The sequence below is a fragment of the Nycticebus coucang genome, chromosome 10 (assembly GCF_027406575.1).
Source record: "Nycticebus coucang isolate mNycCou1 chromosome 10, mNycCou1.pri, whole genome shotgun sequence".
NCBI classification, from domain to species: domain Eukaryota; kingdom Metazoa; phylum Chordata; class Mammalia; order Primates; family Lorisidae; genus Nycticebus; species Nycticebus coucang.
Window position 1 is genome coordinate 93,887,641 of NC_069789.1, and position 20,126 is coordinate 93,907,766.

Here is a 20,126-nt window from a genome sequence, read left to right on the forward strand (position 1 = left end):
GCGATGCCCAGTAACTTCAATCCCTAGTCTTTGAAGAGAAAAGGCTCCCCACAGAGAAAAGAGGAAGGGCAGACACTACTCATATCAGCTTTGTATCATCCCAGGAAGTGGGTCAGAATCTAACCACTTTTTAAAAAAGGACCATAGGGTAACAGAATCTTCTCCTCACTAGTTTATTTCCATTCTCTCAGATGTGATGAGTGGGTTTTGCTTGCTAAAGTCAATTTGCTAAGAACTTGAAATTACTTTAAGGAAATAACTTTACAAATGTAACACTCGATCTTAGCCAAAAGGCCGAGGAGAAGTGATAACTTTACAAATGTAAATGCAAACAATAAACGTAAGGGGGGATGGAATGGAAAGGAGAAGAGCTTGTGATGTAGGAGCAGTGGAGAAGAAGACCGAATCTGTCTTCCCCTTTTGGTCCCCTTCTAGGACAGCAAGCACATCTCGCAACCGCTCTCCCTGTCTATCAGCTATCTCAAGGAGAAGACCCAGCAACTGTCGGCACATGACAGGGAACTTCCCAAAGTTCTTCAACAAGCTGCAGCTTTTCTCTATGGGAAATTTTAGAATTCAAACTTTCCTTTCTATGAGGTCAATGAACCGTATTAAGACACTGAATGCGGACTAGTGCCACGCGCCAGAGGGGTGCCACGCTGTGCTTCCTCCGACAGCAGGGCGGGTGCCAAACTCAGGTCAGCTTCCCCGGAGAACGATGTTCAGGCCTTGGCCAGAAATACTAGAGGGGCACGGCAGCTTCAACAATACATTTGGAAAAGTCGAGTTCAATCTTAGTTCTGCAGTCAAATCCACAGTGCGCTGGGGGCTGTGAAGAGTGCTCTTGCAGGATCAATCAAGGGCCTGAGTGTTTGATCACATGAAGCAGCTGGGTTGGACTGCTGCTTAGCTCAGGGCCTCACTCAACCGCAGCTAGTGGTTTATGCAGTGACCACAGCTCCCTGTGGAGCCCAGGGGGTAAGTCTGAAAGTTAAGAGCTTGATGAGGCAGGGAGGTAGAACCAAATGCTTGTGATTCTGGGGTTCCTGAGAGCACCTGCTAGAAAAAATACCTTGGGAGGCTTGTGCAAGCAGTCTGTGAGGATGCCTGTGTGTGCAGCATCCAGAACACCAACACAGCAACTTCAAAGAAACTCAAACAATGTGAAAACACTTGGAAAATGGTTTAATAATGTTTTACAACAGAAATGAACTGTACAGTTACAGTAAGTTTAATATATATATAAAAAATTACAGCAGACAAATGCATCTACACAAAATCTACCATTTCATTCTTATTCACTATCATCTACACAATCTCTCCCAAGCCCACAGCCCCTGCAGGCAGCCCCAGGAGGGGAATCACAGAAAGGGCACTTTTAAAGAGACAGCACCGCTCATATTCCCCGCCACCTCCTCAGGCCTCAGGAGGTATCATCAGCTAATTCCCCCAAATGTAAAGTCGCTTGTGTTTCAGGTATTGAAAACCAAGAAAGTATGTGTTTCCCAGGGGCACAGATAACAAGGACCAGCACGCCAAGTTATCAGCTGATTCTTATAAAATATTCCTATCTGAGGGGAATGGCTAAACAGGCGCTCTGGGGCAGTGAGGCTATATGATAGCCACCCAGACTGCAAAGTGATCTAAGGAGAAATGTAGGACTCCCAATAAACTACCTAGGAATTGTCACTGCCTCACAAAGCTGCTGGACAGTTTTGGAAAGAATCATTTACACCACATCTTAAGTTTCCACAAAGAAGAACTCAAACTCACATTTTACATAAAACAGAAAGTTCTGGGAGGTCAAGGGACCAATTCCCCTCATGTCCCTCCCTTGACAACAGTGGAAAAACACCCCTGAATTAATAATTAAAAAAAAAAAAAGAAAGAAAGAAAGAAAAGAAAAGGTGGAGGAGTTAAGATATTCAAAGACAGAAAGAAAGTATCTTTAGAAAAACACGATCACTGTCTCTTTAAAACAAAACAAAATCCCGACTGGGAACAAGAATGGGCAATCCAAATTGACACCTGGTGGAAGATTATTATTGAATATTATGTACACTCGAAACTTTTTCATTTTCTTTTTTATTATGAACACCTAGGCAGTGAAAACTGTTATGTTAATACATACATAGACACACCCAAAACATACAAAAATACTATTATTTCAAACTACTAAGAATAGGACAGTTCAATTATTTTCATGCTATGACTTTAAGAGCATTACACTGAAACAAACAAGAAGTTAAACGACATTTTTTTTTTAATATCCCAGAAATATACCAAAATATACATCTAAGCTTTGGAATTACTGAGGTTAGACTAATGCAAGTGCTGGGTAATCGTACTTAATACACAAGTCTAAGGTTCTGCAGGAAAGAAATTATCTTTGGTATCTGCATCAGGCTAATATTATTAACATTTGGATTTTGCTTTGGGATAGAGCTTGTATGACCCTAGAACCAAATACCCCCCTCCCCCAATCAACTGAGATTAAAAAGATCCATGTAAAAAGTTCCTTCATTTGCAATCCCCCCACCCCCCAAGTTAAAAAGTCACAGGCATCTACCTAGCACAAAAGGTTGTGAAATACAATGCATAGTTGCACAGTGGTGCTGCAAAAAGGAAACAAAACTACAATAAAGAGAAATGAAAAGCTTGATAATCTTTCTGCATGTTTTCTCACACACAGGCCAGCCACTTCCAAGCAGTTCCAGTAAAGGAAAAGATAAAAAAGGCTCCGAAGGGCCCTTTGGCGTGCATTCGCCCAGCCCCAGAGGTTAAAGCACCCAGCAGAGCAGCCAATCCTGCACCAGTGTCTTCAATGTCCTCCACTCTGTGGAGTCCTCGGCCAGTTCAGCAGAGGCTCCCACCAGCCCTAGTCCCTGTGCTAAATCCCTGTGGTGACCCTGGTTGTTGTAGGGTGGATTATGGTGGTGATGGGGTTCTGTCTTTTGTTTGGAAAATCTGAATGCCAATTCGTTTCTTGGCACGCCTGAAAGTTGGCAAGGGCTACAGCTGCCCAGCATGCAACTGTGGAAAAGCCCAGAAGGTGGCTGACAGCTGCCTGCCCTCTCTGATTGGTCGGAGGCTCCCCCCCTGCCCCAGCCTCACCTTCTAAACGCCAGGACGCCACAGGTTGGATTGATGCTGAAGACTTCCCCTTTCTTTGGTTTTTTTGTTTGTTTTGAGTTTATACAATCATTAAGAAATCTTTGGTTTTGGCTGGAAATTTAAAAAACAAAACAAAACAAATCAAAGAAACCACCCTCCCCTGGCTTATAGCAGCAGTATTATGACCTGGCTAAGCTTTTTTCAACCCTCGGGGTGGGAACTGAAGGTCAGGAACTACATTCAAAGAAAAGGTGAAAGGGCTGGGGATGCAGCTTCTAGAGAGCCCACTGGATATAAGATTGTCAAATAATAATAATATTAATAATAATAAACTTAAATATTTGGATTTTTTGGTCATGTCAAAAGAAAAAAAGTGAAGTGTTTATGCAGCAGTCAGCTAAAAAGAGCCTTTGGTGTCTTCCCTTCTACCCAAAGTCCTGATATAAACAGAACCCCGAGGCCTCGGACGGGAAGGGGATGGCCTCTATCCCACCAGGGAAAAGACAAGTACAGAAGTGGATGTGTGGCCAGCCATTGGGACACGGGGTGGGCTGGGGGTGCGGGTAACTGGCCAGCCCCTAAAGGTAGGGTGGCTGGGAAAGGAGATGTTAAGAGACCTGTGAAGACCCCTTGCAACAAAAAGAAACAGAAGATTGCAATTTGCCCTCAGTTTGCAGTAGCTTTTAAGCAGCGACATTCAGAGGCTTGTTTTGGGGGATCCCACCCTCGGCTACTGGTCCCATGATGCTGTAGGCCAGAGTTCAACATTACTTACTGAGAGCAGGGAGGGCAGACTTGGCAACTCTGTAGGGTTTTGAGAAAGTTAAAGCAAGTTACTCAGTTACGAGTTAGAAATGAGGTATACAATAGATCCTGGACGTGTGGTGGGTAGAACGGCCCACACTTACTCACCTAGCCTTCATTGCCAACACAGAGGGGATGGAAGTGCGTCTAATGTGGGAGGAGGGCCCTTCCTGCAGGGAGAGACTCCTGTGGATTGAAATGCATGCATGCACGCCCAGGCAGGCAGAAGAAAGAAGCTGGAAGAAGTCTTTCTCTCCCCTGACCTGCCCATAGGGGAAACACACAATTTATGTTGTAGAAAGCCAAGGTTGCAAAGTCTTATCCTCAATCCCCTCCACCCTCCCCACCCCCCACCCCCCACCTCTTTTTCTCTAACTGCTTGCAGCTTTAAACCCAACCAGCTGGCACTGGCCCACTCTACTCTTAGGAAGTATGTGCCTTCTGCAGACTGATGCAGGAATGGAACCAAAGACACGGTACCCCCCACTGCCTACAACTACAGCCTTTTGTCGCAGACACTGTCATTTCAGCTTCTGAAAGTGCATTTCATTTCCTCCTGTATTTTTCAGACCTTGAGACACTTTTAGCACTGGGTGGGAACACAGAGTCTTCTCTCTACTTGGCTCTGTCCTTGTTCTTTCGAAAGAGATCCCAGTTTTAAGGAACTAAAGGGTTTGACCGTCTCATAAAAAATACACAGCACTGTATCCAGCTGTCTGCCTGCAGACTCTGGGATAAAATGTTTAAGAACTCAATGCCACTGGCAATTTATGAAAGAAGCTTTAAGCTGCTTTTGTGAGGGCGTGGCCAATTTACACAAGATGAACTCATAAACAAAGAAAACAGGAAAACTTTGCAGCAGACCTCAATGTTTTTTTACAGTAAATTGTTTTTGGGGGCTTAACCTTTTGACAGTGTCCTGGGTTTGAACCAGAAGGTGGCAGTGGGTGGTGGAGCCCTGGGTAGAGGGGGCAGATTCAGGGACACAGAATCCTAGAACACCTCCACCCTCCCAGGCCCCAGGAGCGTGGCCTCCGTGCTCCCAGAGGTGTCTCATCACACCCACACCTGTCTTCCCACAGCTTTTGTTTCAAGTGCTCTTCTCTTCAATATCACTATTATCTACTTAGAAACCTATCTAGCACTTTGAAAAGTCACACAATAGTAATACCACCTTTATATAAAGTCAGAACAATAAGACTATTAGTAAAGCTTTCATGAAGTTCTGCAACCTGGTGATTCTTTGATGGAATATTCAGAGAGCGATATATTTATTTTCCCGTTCCCTTTCTGTGTCCTATCAATGTACACAATAATGAACTACTCAGCTCCCTGGAGCTCATTTATAAAAACATTTGTGAAGAAAATAGCTCTACAGGAGAGAAAGAGAAGATCTTTTGGTTTTCCATGTAATCGTGCTCTTCCCAGGGTGCAGAACCTGCGGCCTTGGGGCCAACATCTGGACTTCTGGATCCTTTTGACTGAATCCAAATTTTAGCAACAAATCCTTTTAATAAAAGGATTTTTTTGTGAAGTTTGGATTTGGTCGAGGGGCTGCACTTGGGGATCTGGAGGGCCACATGTGGCCCAAGGCAGCAGGTTCCCACCTAAACAAAAAAATTCTACCCTCATTTTTTGCCCTCCCCAAATTTCTCAGCAATTCCAAGAATATCACTGCTACACAGAGCAATCCTATCCATGTTTACAGAGCCAACAGAGCAAAACAAAACCAATCTCTTTCCCAAAGCCAGGATAACCAACAAGAAGACTTCCTTCAAAAAGCAGGGAAGGCGGGAAGGAGCAGGGCAGGAAAGAGGCAAAGAAAAGCTTTTCTAAATACCAGCGTTTTGTTCTTATTCCCTCTGCCTGTCTTGAAAACACAAGAATAAGCACAGAATGGTATCGCAGTGTCTTTGGTATCCAAACCAAATCCCACTAAGTTATGTGAGATAGATCATTTATTTAAAAAAATAGGACTTCTGGAGATATAGTTTATATCTGAACTCAGGGAGCTGAGAAAGTTCTGTCCCAGAGGATGGGCAGAAGGGCTTGTAATTTTCCCTAGACCAGCACAGACCAGCATCATTTCTCATTCACATTCCCACCAAGAATAATACTCTTCTCTACCCCACTGACCAACCAATCCTTGAGGGTCACACCTTCTCACGTGTGAGGTCAGCAGATTAGTTTTCACTTCTTGGTTTGTTTTTTGCTGTTTAGAGAACTACTAGCCTTGGTATGAGAAAAAGAAGTAAGGTTTTAAAATGCTGTGCTAGTAGCATAACATCTAATAACCTGATGGAGGGAGACAAGAATAATCTGTTTCACTTTAGTTTTCCTAGATTAGGATACATCAACCACTCACCTCTTCTTTCCTCTCCAAAGTAATTGGTGCATGTCTAGTTCTGCCTCTATTTCTCAAGTGCACACCCAGACATTCATACATTCGTCCTTTGCCTAAGCTTCTGCTATACACAGAGGTAATGAATCATCAGGAGAGTCTGGCAGGGTCTGGGGCACACAGGCAGCCACAGGAAGGGATGTAAATGCACCCTTAGGGGTCCTGCACCCACTAGGTACCCTCATGTTACCTGCGCGCCACCACACACTGTGCTGCGGATCAGACCACAAAGAGGCCAACAAATCTCAAACCCAATCACAGGGAAAATCAAGTTTCCTTTGGCAAGACAGATATAGGAAAAAACAAACACACACGAGCAACGTTTTCCTTCTAACATAATCAACTTCTCTTCCCCCACCCAACCCTCCCTAACCCTATAAACTGTAGCCTATAAACAGGATCCCGAATACATACAGCATCGATCATTTTCATCAGTCATAATAATTAGTTCAACTAAATGCTACAGCTAGAATCATTTCCACTATTTATAAAGTTTCTTCTTTTATTTATATGGTTTTTAGTTTAAAACCAGTTCTGTAACAATGCTAAGCTATGCTGAGGTATTTTATGAAGGTGCCAGAAGCTAGCTGTTACCCAGATTAAGGTACCACCATTCAAAGTGAAAAAGAAGAAAAGGAAAAGAGAAAAGGAGATCCTGGTTATGCAATCAACAGAAGGTTCACTCGAATTTGCTGCTTTTAGCGAAGGCCAAAAGTAGAAGAGTCAAAACAAGGAACTACTTCATGAGTAAGGGCAGTTAGAAGAAAGCAGCTGTTGACAAACCATTCGGAAAACTGGTGCAAACTGGACAACCCTGGGAAAAACACATTCCTGTCCTTCCAGTGGAATCCTTTCCAGTATCTTACCAGGAATCTCAGGGTTGACTCATCTAATTTCTTTGATTAAGAAAAGGATGATTAGCCTTTAATGATGAAGGTGAATTATGTGTCCTATTCCTGTCCAAGTTTCCATATGTACTTAGTGTGCTGTCTATGTAAACCTACAATAGCCCATCTTAGTTATTCTTCTCAGAGGAATGGCAAAGAATGATTTTTTTTCTTCTCAAAAGTGAAAGTCAATGCTAAGAAAGACTTACCACTTTATAAAGTGTCGCCCTCAAAATGTCTTAAGACTGAAAATGTCTTCAAACAGCCAGGACAATGATTTAAATGATCTTCATACATAAATCTAAAAGTGAACTATCAGTTACGAGGAAATTAACTCATAGATCAGGGGTCCTCAAACTATGGCCCGCGGGCCACATGAGGCGGTGTAATTGTTATTTGTTCTCGTTTTGTTTTTTTACTTCAAAATAAGATATGTGCAGTGTGCATAGGAATTTGTTCATAGTTTTTTGTTTGTTTTTTTTTAAACTATAGTCCGGCCCCCCAATGGTCTGAGGGGCAGTGAATTGGCCCCCTGTTTAAAAAGTTTGAGGACCCCTGCCATAGATTCTTGCTCATTTGGAAAATTCTAACTAGTCTTTTTTTCCCCATTAGTATTAGCCATCTTTCAACTCTTTCAACTTTAATAAACAGGGTTTGAAGAACCAGTAAACTTTAAATTCATTATTTAGATGCTGATTTAATGAGAAATGATTTGGACAAATTCGCCTAGTGAATTGTTGAGGTGTTCCTGTAACTGCAGACTGGTCTTTGGAGGGCCTCTCCAGGGCTGAGGCCAAAGCAACCTGCTAACATGACGTCCAGGCCTTCCAACTTCTCCCTGGCAGTGATTCTCTTTTCTTGGGCAGATACAAAGAGGCCTCTCAGTTTCTCTGTCTTCCTATTTCAGTGATCTTTTCTTTTCTTTTTTGTCTTAGTTAAAACAATGTTTTGTGAGGATGACATGGTTTGGGAACAGCTTTAGATTATGAACTACAGAGAGTGTCTTCGGTAAGCCAAGTGTTCATTACATACTAATTCCAATGTTTTTTATCAAGATTCATAACTTTAAAAACTTACACGAATTTCCTATGTTTGCAAATGTATCTGGCTTTTCCAATAAGTTAAAAAGAAAATGTTAAAGATTGGGCTGAATTCAAATGTTTTATCAAGCAAATACCTGTGCTTCTGGATAAATATAGACAAGGTTTTCCTTATCTTGCCAAACAAATGAGGGATAATGAGACAAAATAACATGAAAAGAAGTACAATTGTGCTTTTTTCCCCAATAATGAATGAATGAATGATGTAGGACGAGTTGGCAAGATGTTTCACTAAAAATCTTTCAGTCTTATTTTTCCCTTTTATTTAAACACAAAAAGGATTAATTTCTTATAACGCTACCATGAAGTATAAATAGGTATGGTCCTATACCAAATGAAAGTTGGATTGCTTTGGTTCCATTTCTCGAGTACGAGTTGAATAAATTGAGATGGTATTGATCTTTCTGACAATAAACAAAAGGAAGTGTGTATTATATCAGGTAATGGATACAAACATTTTTTCTCTTACTTCTAAAAAGCTGCCTATAGAACTTCAGAAACATTTAAACTAATACAGAACTCAACTTATTTCTTAGAACAACACAGTAGTATTGTTCCTGTGAGAAGCCCTTTTTGGTCTTCCTGCTCTGTCCTTCAGATTTATACAGGGTATAAATAAAGTTTATGACCAAATTGCACCACTTGTGACGAGCAGGATTCAAACAATTACATTCACCACTCCCTAGGGAGAGCCCATTACTATGGGCAAATATAATATTACTATAAATGCATTTAGAATTAGTCTTTGGCTTAATACGTGTTAACCAAATTCAGGGATAAAAATACAACTTGCATAAACAGTAAGGAGGAACAAAAAGAAAAAGAATGATACAATGAATTGTGATGACCTATCTGGCCTTTCTTCTTCAAAATGTAGAAACTCTACTGAACACCTCTTTTTGGTCTAATGTCCCTCTTTAGTTTCCAGTCTCCCTTCACAAGGTGGCTAAAAGTTAAGTTTGAGTACTTTAGTGTAGGAGATAGTTCATTCAATTCAAAATGCATTTCTCGAGACAATTAAAAAAAGATGATATAAAGTAAAAAATGACTAAGGTGTTCATGAAGCAATATGATCAGTAGAATAGTGATGGTGCAAGGAGTTGATTTTAAACTAAACACTCACCAACAAGCTATATTAGTGTTTCATGTGTACATAGGTATATGTACCTTTCATTTTATAACTTATTTTTACATGAGTAAAAAAAGAGAAAAAGTTTCATTTTTATCTAAGGATTTATCTTGGTCTAAAGATTATTCCTTTAAACACAGTTTTGTTGTTTTTTTTTATACTGGTTTAAGGTCTACCCTCATCAAGTGATACACACACCAAATGGTAGAATCCTCTTATACCAAACTGATGAGAGAGAATATAGACAGGGAATAGAAATTAATGACCCTTGTACTGACATTTAAAGCTTAGTATCTTTTTTAATATTAAAGTCTTTTGTTGGATCTTATTTGGGAAAAGGATCATTTTTAACCACATGTGAAAAAAAAAACCCAAAAAACCCTAAGCAGTCTTTCCTTGCCCTTCCTCCTGACTCACTGGGCTTGAGTCCCTCGGGACTCCACACTCCCTTTGGTAGCAATCTTGGGAAATTAATGCTACAACTTCTAATCCAGTGTGGTGGGCATCAGCATTCCCCTCCCCGAATCCTTCCTCCTAACTTTCCACACTCCCAAGGGAGGGACTCATTGCTATTGGCAACTACAGTATCACTGATAGCCCTAAATTATTTGCACAGACTAAAGTTAGAGATGGCAAGTCAGGATAAAAGATTAAATTTAACTACAACAGAGAAAAAGTGGATGGAGAGGAGAGAAATTAGTAACCGACACTGCCATTCTATTTACACACCAACCTAAATAAACTAGTTAAACATCAAGTTAATGTCTGCCCAGAGGATATTACAATTTACCAACATAAAAGATTAAAAACAAGCAGCAACTTTTATATAAAATTAATAAAGACAAATGAAAAAGAAATTGTCAGTAGCATCTATCTCCTCAATGTGTCTGAACTGCACATCATAAACTAGTCCATTAGTACAGCAGCTTGCTAAAAATTGACTTTGGTTCAAGCTTAGTTTAAAAAAACAAACAAACAAACAAACATAAAAAACACACCACACAAAAAAGGTGGATGGACATTTGTTAATTTCCCTGCTTGCAGTTCACTGATTTTGGAGGGATTTTAGGGAAGGTAAAGGGTAAGGAAGAAATTTAGGGGTGGTAATTTAAATATTTTGTGAAATAAAATTAAGACAAAAAAAAAACAGAAAAAAATTTTAAAGGGGACTAAACTATTTCTGACTTTTAATATTAATGTGACTGTCTCCCACTTAAATTACAAGCAAAGTTCACACTCTGTCTGTATTACTGCCTTCTCAACAATGGTGAAGAGAGCGAAGTACACGGAATCCAAGCTTCCTTGTGGACACAAGCAAAGCAATCCGACTAAAAACCACCTGTAAGTTCTCTCTACACTCTCAGCTCCAAAGGGAGAAAAATGCAGTCTTGGGACCACCAGAGATTTAAACAAAACCCCATAGACACCAAATGGGAACCTTCAACTCCAATAAGAAGGGGAACTTAGATGAGCTGCAGTGCAGTAATCCAGTCTTTTGGAATTTTTTTTCATACAGACGGTATAATAACAGTACACTGACAAAAAAGGGAATTTAATCTCTAAGTTACCCTTATTCCTCCTCATCCACTTTCACAAGCTCTTCCTTTTCAAGGGGCTCATTTATATGGTCTAGAAACACCCTGAAAATAATTACAGGAGCTGATCACTTTCTACACCCAATAAAGAGTGTGAATTGCTATGTAGACCTAACTAGCGGAAGTGTCACCAACTAATGACACTTCATGTGGCGTGTGCAAAGTTCCTGCTTGAAGTTCTATAGATCCTGCCCCGCTAGTAAGTGAGTGCCTCCTTTAGTCAGAGAACCAAGCAGAATCTCAGGGTTACAGGAATTTATAAGCCATCCAGTGGAAAGGAAGTCTGTGGCTTTCTAGAGGAAAAGCTGGCAACCTCAGACTCTTCTCATCACACCTCTTTTACGTATATAATTGATGGAAAAATACTAGAATTCCTTCAGAAAATAAAAGAAGAGGAAAGTTTTCCAACTTCAATAAGTCAGTTTGTTCTTTGCCAAGTAACTTAAAGGAAGTTTAGATGAAAAACTTCTGAAAAATGGAAAAAACAAACACACCAACAATAGGAGCATTTTCAGGAAATTAGAAATCAGGAGAACCACCAAGTCAGGTGTCTGCAGTAGTCTTTGCTCTTCAGAACCAAATCCCGCCCTGCAACACGTACAGCTGTTCCCATTGAAAGTAGCAGAAAGCAGCACTGTTGCACTACAGGATCTGGGCCTCAGGGTCATTCAATGATTTGGGGGTGAGTGAGAGCTACAGTTCAGCAGGAATTTCTTCCTACACAAAAGTGCTCCAAAGGCACCACCTGATGGGGGGGATGTGTGGAGTGGGAGTGTTTGCACACACTGCCTTCAGCTTCTGCACCAAGCCTCTTGCATAAGTGGCAAAAGAAAATAATTTTCTAGCACCTCTGTAAGAGTCATCAAGGATAAGGAAACCAGCAAGAACATTCCCCGCAGTTAAGAACAGAAGTCTCCCCTTACCCTGAAACCCTCCCTCCCCACAGTGTGGGAGCTCACTGAAATAGGATCCAGGAGCAAGAGATAAACATGTCCAAACTATATAATATATATATATATAAAACAATAACAACAACAATAATAATAGAGACACAGTAATACAGGCCTGCCTAAATTGTACCAGTTAAGAAAGGAACCCCCAACACAATTGATACGATTATAAACACCTTGTTATGACTTAGTGGCCTGTACAACAGACCCATAAAAATGATTTTTTTTTTTAAGATAAAAAGAAATTTAGACAAACAAGAAATCCCCTTCCTATATTGGAATTGGTAACCCACCTTCACTTGTCATCATGACTGCTGGAAATGATAAGTAGTCCTTTCACTTATTTTTTTGTTTGTTTGTTTTTGATTTTTTGTTTCTTTTTTTTTTTAATTTTTAGTTAGAAAGTTCTCCAATCCATGAAGCAATCCTGAAAAGACAGTGTTTTATTACAAAATTAGGCAAATGTTGTCCCATCTCCATCCTTTCCTCCTTTTTTTTTTTTTCTGGTATGTTTTTTCTTCTCTTCCTTCTCTCCTTTGCTCTCACAACATGGTGGTGAAAGGAAGCCAATCACATTTTTCAGTTTTATTAACCTGGCTGGCAGCCCAGTTACACTGCAGAGTAAAAGGCTCCCGGCACCCCTGCTCTGCCCAGCTCACTGCGCCTTGGAGGCAGTGCTGGTGGTGGGCGCAGCCCCGCCGGCAGAGGCCACTGTGAAGAGAGAGTTCTGGATGGACTCAGCTGAGGTGGAGGTGGCGTGAAGGCTGGCTACAGGCGCAGAGTTCCCTGCAGAGGCTGCGGCAGCAGAGACCAAGCTAACCGGGTTGCTGGTGAGCAGAGAGAGGTTCTGAGGGTTCAGGAACAGAGGGGCGGTCACGATGTTGGGGGCTCCTCCTGCATTGGCAAATACCAGGTTCCCAGTTGCATCCAGTGACGTTATTGGAAGAGAGCCACCAGAAGCAAGAGCTACAGACAAAACCCCCCCAAAACAGAAAGTAAGGAGAATGTTATCATCAGCCTGGAGCAACCAGATAAGCTCAAACGTCTATCGAGTTTTCCTATAACTCCGGAGAAAAAAAGTGAAGCCCTTCACTGATTCTTTTCCTTAGTCACAGTGCTATCTTGACATGACCTGTCATTTATTTACAATTTTGAAGAGCTTAAATGACTGAAAAATCTAACACAATTAATGAGCCTGGGCAGAGGAGGTCAAATAAGAACGTGAATCAGAGTGATGTTTCTATCTTGAAAGCTCAAATTTATTTCATTTACCTAGACATATTTGATAAATCCAATAATCTTTAATGAAGATTGCTAATTTTAAACTACCTCTGTTCAAAAGACAAGCTAGCCAAAGTGATTAAGGCATTAAAAATATACTTAGCTTTTATAAATCAACTGGTATTATTGACAGACTGATACACAAGACGAAAGTCGTCTTTCAAAAAAGCTTTTGTTTGAAAAAATATATCTTAGTGCCACCAAATAAAATAAAATTCTTGGCCCTGAGAACTCTCATTTAAGTAAAATTGTTTTTTTTTTTTTTAAATATACTTTTAGGGATGAGGTCTTGATATGTTTCCCAGGCTATTCATAGGAGCTATCACTGCAACCTCAAATTCTTGGCCTCAAGTGATCCTCTGCCACTGCCTCTCATCAAACTAATTTTAAGAAAGAAATATTATCTGATTAATATGGTGATGTTTCTCAAATTGTTTCCCTGAATCACAATATGGCAAGCCTTTTCCAATACAAATTTTAGATGCCAAGCAAGGGAAACTCTTCACTATGTGGAATGAATTGTCCCTGAAAAGGACTCAACTAAGCTTGGAAAAGAGACATTATAATCTGAGAGAGTATATACTCTAGACTGACAGGGATATAGGAAGAGCAGAACCTAACAAGAGTTAAAAGCACCTTGAAGTTGGTCTAATGTGCTCTGATGTTAATTCATTATACCACTTTCCCACATGTGATTTTCTTAGGGGTGGAGATGAGGAACTGGGGAGTCTTACTCGGTCAAGTTTGCCTTGAGATGGGTGTTAGATGACTACTTGGATAAACTTATTGGGAAAAAAAAATCTGCTTCTAAGGCTATTTACATAAGAAGATAAATATCAGCATAAAAGTCCTAGGTAAGCAAAATTAATAGACCAGGAATACAAGAGAAAGGGCCCAAATAAGCTCAATCAGAAATGAAAAAGGAGACATAACTGATGCCACAGATATACAAAATATTATTTGTAAATACTATGAAAATCTCTACTCACATTAACTAGAAAACACAGAGGAAATGGATGAATTCCTGGAAACACATAAACTCCCAAGACTCAGTCAGGAAGAAATAGAACTCCTGAATAGACTGATAACAAGAGCAAGATGGAAGCAGTGATAAAAAAAATCTCCTGACCAAAAAAAACAAGCCCCAGAACAGATGGATTCATAGCCAAATTCTACCAGACCTAAAAAGAGTTAGCAACCACACTGCGCCAACTTATTCCATAACACGGAGAAGAGGAGAATGTGCCCCAACTTATTCTACAAAGTCACTATGACCTTGTTACCAAAGCCAGGAAAGGACATGACAAAAACAAACAAACAAACAAAAAAACAATAACACTACAGACCAATTTCCCTTATGAATATAGATGCAAAAATCTCAGTAAAATATTAGCAAACCAAACTCAACAGTACATCAAAAACTAATCTAGGGCAGGGCCTATAGCTCAAAGGAGTAGGGCACTGGCCCCATATACGGGAGGTGGTGGGTTCAAACCCAGCCCCAGCCAAAAAAAAAAAAAAACAAAAACCTAATCCACCATGACCAAGTGGGCTTTATCACAGGGATACAAAGATGGTTCAACATATGTAAATTAGTAAGTGTGATTCGCCACATAAACAAAAGCAAAAACAAAGACCATCTTAATAGATGCAGAAAAAGCATTTGACAAAATCTAACACCCTTTCATGATACAAACACTCGATAAACTAGGCATGAAGGAATACATCTCAAAATTATAAAAGCCATCTATGACAGAGCCTACAGCACGCTAAATGGGGAAAAATTGAAAGCATTACCCCTAAGAACTGGAACAAGACAAGGGTGCCCACTGTCATCACGTCTATAAGACATAGTACTGGAAGTCCTAGCCACAGCAATCAGGCAAGAGAAAGAAATAAAGGGTATCCAAATTGGGAAAGAGGAGGTTAAATTATATTGCTTTTCACTGGTGATATAATCTTTTACTTAGAAAACTCCAAAGACTCCAAGAGAATCCTAGAATTTAAAAAATAAATTCTGCAAAGTCTCAGGTTACCAAATCAATGTACGCAAATTGGTGGCATTCCTATACACCAGTAACAGATAAGCTGACAGTCAAATCAAAGACTCAATACTATCCATAATAGCTACAAAGAAAATAAAATACCTAGGAATACACTTAGCCAAGGAAGTAAAAAATCTCTACAAAGAGTACTAGAAAACACTGAGGAAAGAAACTGCAGATGACACAAACAAATGGAAAACATCAGGCTCATGGATTGGTAGAATCAACGTTTTAAAATGTCCATACAATCCAAAGTAATTTACAGATTCAATGCAATCCCCATCAAAATACCAATGTCATATTTCACAGATCCAAAAAAAATGATTATACATTTTATTTGGAACCAGAAAAGAGATCAAATAACGAAAGCAATATTAAACAAATCTGAAGGCATCACATTACCAGACTTCAAACTAGACTACAAAATAGCCCATTATTGGCACAAAAATAGAGACACAGATCAAGGGAACAGAACAGAAAACCCAGATATAAAACCATCTACACACAGCCAACTGACCTTTGACAAAGCAGACAACACTACACTAGGGAAAAGAAGCCCTATTCATTAAATGGTGCTGGAAAATTGGATAGCCATATGCAGAAGAATGAATCAGGATCCCAATCTTCACCATTCACAAAAATTAATTCAAAATGGATAAATGACTTAAATATAAGGCATGAAGCCATAAGATGTTTAGAAGAAAATGTAGGAAAAACTCTTCTAGATATGTAGGTTATTACAAAAGTTTTGAGATACATAAAAATCAAGAAACGTAAATTCTGCATAAATGGCTGGGCACCGGGGCTCGCGCCTGCAATTCTAGCACTCTGGGAGTAGACTGTTTGAGCTCAGGAGTTCGAGACCAGCCTGAGCAAGAAAAGCAAGAAGAGCAAGACCTTGTCTCAAAAAATAGCTGGGTATTGTGTTGGGCACTTGTAGTCCTATCCTAGCTACTTGGTAGGCTGAGTCAAAGAGGATCACTTAAGCTCAAAAATTATGAGGTTGCTGCAAGCTATGATGTCATGCACTCTACCCAAAGTGACAAAGTAAGACTCTGTCTCAAACAAACAAAAAAAAAAAATCCATGCAGACGGACACAAATGAAGTCCTTCCAGCAACACCAATAAGCTGAGCAAGGGGCCGCTTGCACAGGTGAATCAGAAACGACTCTGCCAACTGTGTTTCTTGGAAGTGAAATAATGGACATAACACTGTCTCAAAACTTGCGTAGTGATGTATATATCGGCCTAGGCAAAGAATTTATGAAAAAGAGCCCCCAGAAGCAATTATAGCAACAACAAAAATAAACAATCAGGATTTGACTAAATTATAAAGCTTCTCCCAGCCAAGGAAATAGTCAATAGAGTAAGTAGACAACCTACAGAAAGGGAGAAAATGTTTGCAAACTATTATACATCTGATAAATGGCTAATATCCAGAATCTACAAAGAACTCAAATCAGCAAGAAAAAAACCCTTAAAAAGCCCTATTAAAAAGCCCTATTAAAAAGTGGGCAAAAGACAAGAACAGAAACTTTTCAAAAGCAGGTCAGACAAATGGCCAATAAGCTTATGAAAAAATGCTCAATATTACTAATCAGCAGGAAAATGCAAATTAAAACCACAGTAAGATAACACTTTACTCTGTTAGAATGACTTTAATTAAAAAGGGCCATCCAGCTACTTGGGAGGCTGAGGCAAGAGAATTACTTAAGCCCAAGAGTTTGAGGATGCTGTGAGCTAAGACATCACTGCACTCTATCGAGGGCGACATAGTGAAACTCTGTCTCAAAAAAAAAAAAAAAAGCACCTCCCCCTCATGGATGCAGAGAGAAAGGAACACTTATACACTTTTGGTGGGACTGCAAATCAGTACAACCTCTATGGAAAATAGTATGGAGATTTTTCAAAAAACTAAAAAAGTGAATGTACTATTCAATCTAGCAATCCCACTACTAGGTTATCTATCCAAAGGAAAAGAAGTCCTTTTATCCAAAAAGACACCTGCACCTGAATGTTTACTGCAGCACAATTCACAATCACAAAGATCTGGAATCAATCCAAGTGTCTATCAAGTCATGAGTGGATTAACAAAATGTGGTATGTGTATACCATAGAGTAACAGTCATAAAAAAGGATGAATTAATGACTTTTGCAGCAATTTGGATGAAACTGGAAATCATTATCGTAAGTGAAGTATCTCGAGGATGAGAAAACAAACACTATCTGACTCTCTAATACACTGGAACTAACCAATGGACACACATGTGCACAGAGGGAAGTAAAAGTCACTTCCAAATTAAGCGGGGGTGGGGGGAGCAAAAACCTACCGAATGGGTACAATGAACACTATTTGGGTGATAGGCACACCTACAGCCCTGACTCAAGCTCAAGCAGTATAAAAGCTATTCATGTAATAAAAATATTTAATATTTTGTAAACAAAAACCAAAAAAAAAGTCCTGTTTTCATAACAATATATCAAACTAAATATATTCCCTATTCTTACTCAGAAACTAACACCTATACTTTTCTTACAAAGCCCTTTTACAAGAATATTTTCTTGGTCCTCAAGAACAAGTTAGTCCTTATTTGGCTGCCTTTCCCCATTACTTTCACCTTTAGTAAAGCAGACTTCTTCCATTACACACACACACACACACACACACACGGTAGGTAATAGAAAATGTTCCACTGACCTTGAATAGTTGCCAGTGTACTGTTGCTCATCAGAGCTGGGCTGAGAGCACCGCCCAGGGTCCCTGGATTGAGACTGAGTAAGGCACCTCTGTAAGTCCAAAAGAGGGGTCACTTAGTACCACAGACACATTGGACAGTTTGCAACACAGACAAAGGGCTGATGAAAACAACGCTGCTAGGGAAGAACGCAGAGTACCTGTAACTCTCCCTTACTCTTACATGGTTTGGTTTGCAGTTCTCTGTTACTACTTCCCTGATGCTTACTTGAACAAACAAGGCTATGACCAGCACAAAATGTAAAACTTTTACACTCATTCTGACTCTTCTTTGAATGATTTCATTCTCTTTTTTCCAAAACAAAAGAAAAAGCTCCAGAGAGAACGATATACGTATTTACAAGATGGTTTTATAATTTGTTTGACAATAACAATATAAAACTGGGACTTTTATTACTATGTCTCTTGTCTATGTTGGATTCTGTAAGATTCTGTAAACATTTTTTAATTTATGGAAAAAACAACATACAATGATTCTATGAATTTCATAGAAGTTAGCATGAATACAGCTGAGAGTTTAGTGGAGAAAATACAGTCAGGAAGTCTGGACTTTGCTCCTGGTCCTATCACTGAGGGAATCAGTGACTAAGTGTTCTGGTCCATCACCTGGAAACAAAGGTATGATTACTGCCCTTCTAGGAGTTAAAAAACCTACGCTCAACTACAATCAAGGTCCTTGCATGTGACAGAACAGTCCATTTCAAAGAGATTATAATTTTAAAGATTTTTTTTCATTTAAGATGGTGATGAAGAGTCTCCCCTACAAGTAATTCCAGGCATGACGTCCTAGCTGTTTCTCAGATGTCAATGAGATGAGAAAGCACCTTACCCAGCCGCAAACTGTGAGGGTGCCATCAGGCCTGGGTTTAGTCCTGCAGCAGCAGCCATGGCAGCCAGACTGGCATTTGCTGGTAACTGCGCAGCTCCTTGGAGGGCGGCAGCTGCTGCTGTTTGTAAGCCTGACGCTGTCACCATCACCTGGCTGGTCCCAAGAGGGGAGGACAAAGGAGCGGAGGTGGTCTGTGTTGTGCTGGTCTCACTGACACTGGATGCCTCAGAGGTGGAGGCTGAGGCAGAAGGGGAGGGACTCAGAGAGGGAGATGTGACTGCTGAGGAAGCTGGAGGTGCTGTGGAAATCACGGTTGCCGTGTTGTTGGAGGTGGCGTCTGTAGTGCCTGAAAAGAGAACTGGATTAGAAAATGACCTTCTGTAAATGATTCTGGGAAAATGGCAGCTTTATTCAGCCATAGTCTAGACAGGTGTCCTCAAACTTTTTAAACAGGGGGTACAGTTCACTGTCCCTCAGACGGTTGGAGGGCCGTACTATAGTTAAAAAAAAAAAAAAACTATGAATAAATTCCTATGCACACTGCACATATCTTATTTTGAAGTAAAAAAACAAAACGAGAACAAATACAATCTCACCGCCTCATGTGGCCTGCGGGCTGCAGTTTGAGGACCCCTGGATCAACAGCATAATTAAAACTACTATCCAGTAATCTTCACATTTGCCTCTTCATTAGCCTACTTTTAATATTTCCATGGAGAGTAACCACAAAAACAAACATTTTAGAACGAAAGCTATGAACCCTACACTTTAAGAGACAAAAGAATAAAGTAACCATGAAGGAAAAAGAATAGTTTTTCATTCTCAATTTCCTATTCAAAAAAAATGAAAGAATCACAGAACCTCTCATTATGGAATAATGTGCTGGGGAAGAAACAGATAAACAAAAAAGGGAAAATTCCGTAAAGCTCTTTTTCATCCAGAAATCTCCCTGGTAGTTACTATAGGAAAATTTAAAAAGCAAGGACAAGAAAAACTGGATATACTTTTCTAAGAATTAAGTGTTAACAATATACACAGATGTAGTACAAAAATAACTAGAGATACATTGTCTGGATGCCTTCTTTGCATTAAAAATATAACTATTCTGCAATGAAAATTAGCTCTCAAAAGTCCATTATGGTAAATTTTCTAATTTATGGAAGAAATAACATACAATGATTCTATGAATTTCATAAATGTTAGCATGAAAAATGAAGATCTATTATTTATTATTAT

At 39.8% G+C, this 20,126-nt stretch overlaps 1 protein-coding gene across 1 annotated transcript in view; it reads right to left on the reverse strand.

Moving 5' to 3' along the window:
* Positions 1–1,168: 1,168 nt before the first annotated feature.
* The window catches only part of POU2F1 (POU class 2 homeobox 1), a 194,089-nt gene continuing 175,131 nt past the window's right edge, over positions 1,169–20,126 (reverse strand). The window contains exons 14-16 of the mRNA XM_053605727.1: positions 18,891–19,236; positions 18,005–18,093; positions 1,169–12,946 (exon numbers count right to left, since the gene is read on the reverse strand). Of these exons, the coding sequence (XP_053461702.1) occupies positions 12,636–12,946; positions 18,005–18,093; positions 18,891–19,236 (746 nt within the window). The 3' untranslated portion in view covers positions 1,169–12,635. The remainder of the gene's footprint in view (positions 12,947–18,004; positions 18,094–18,890; positions 19,237–20,126) is intronic.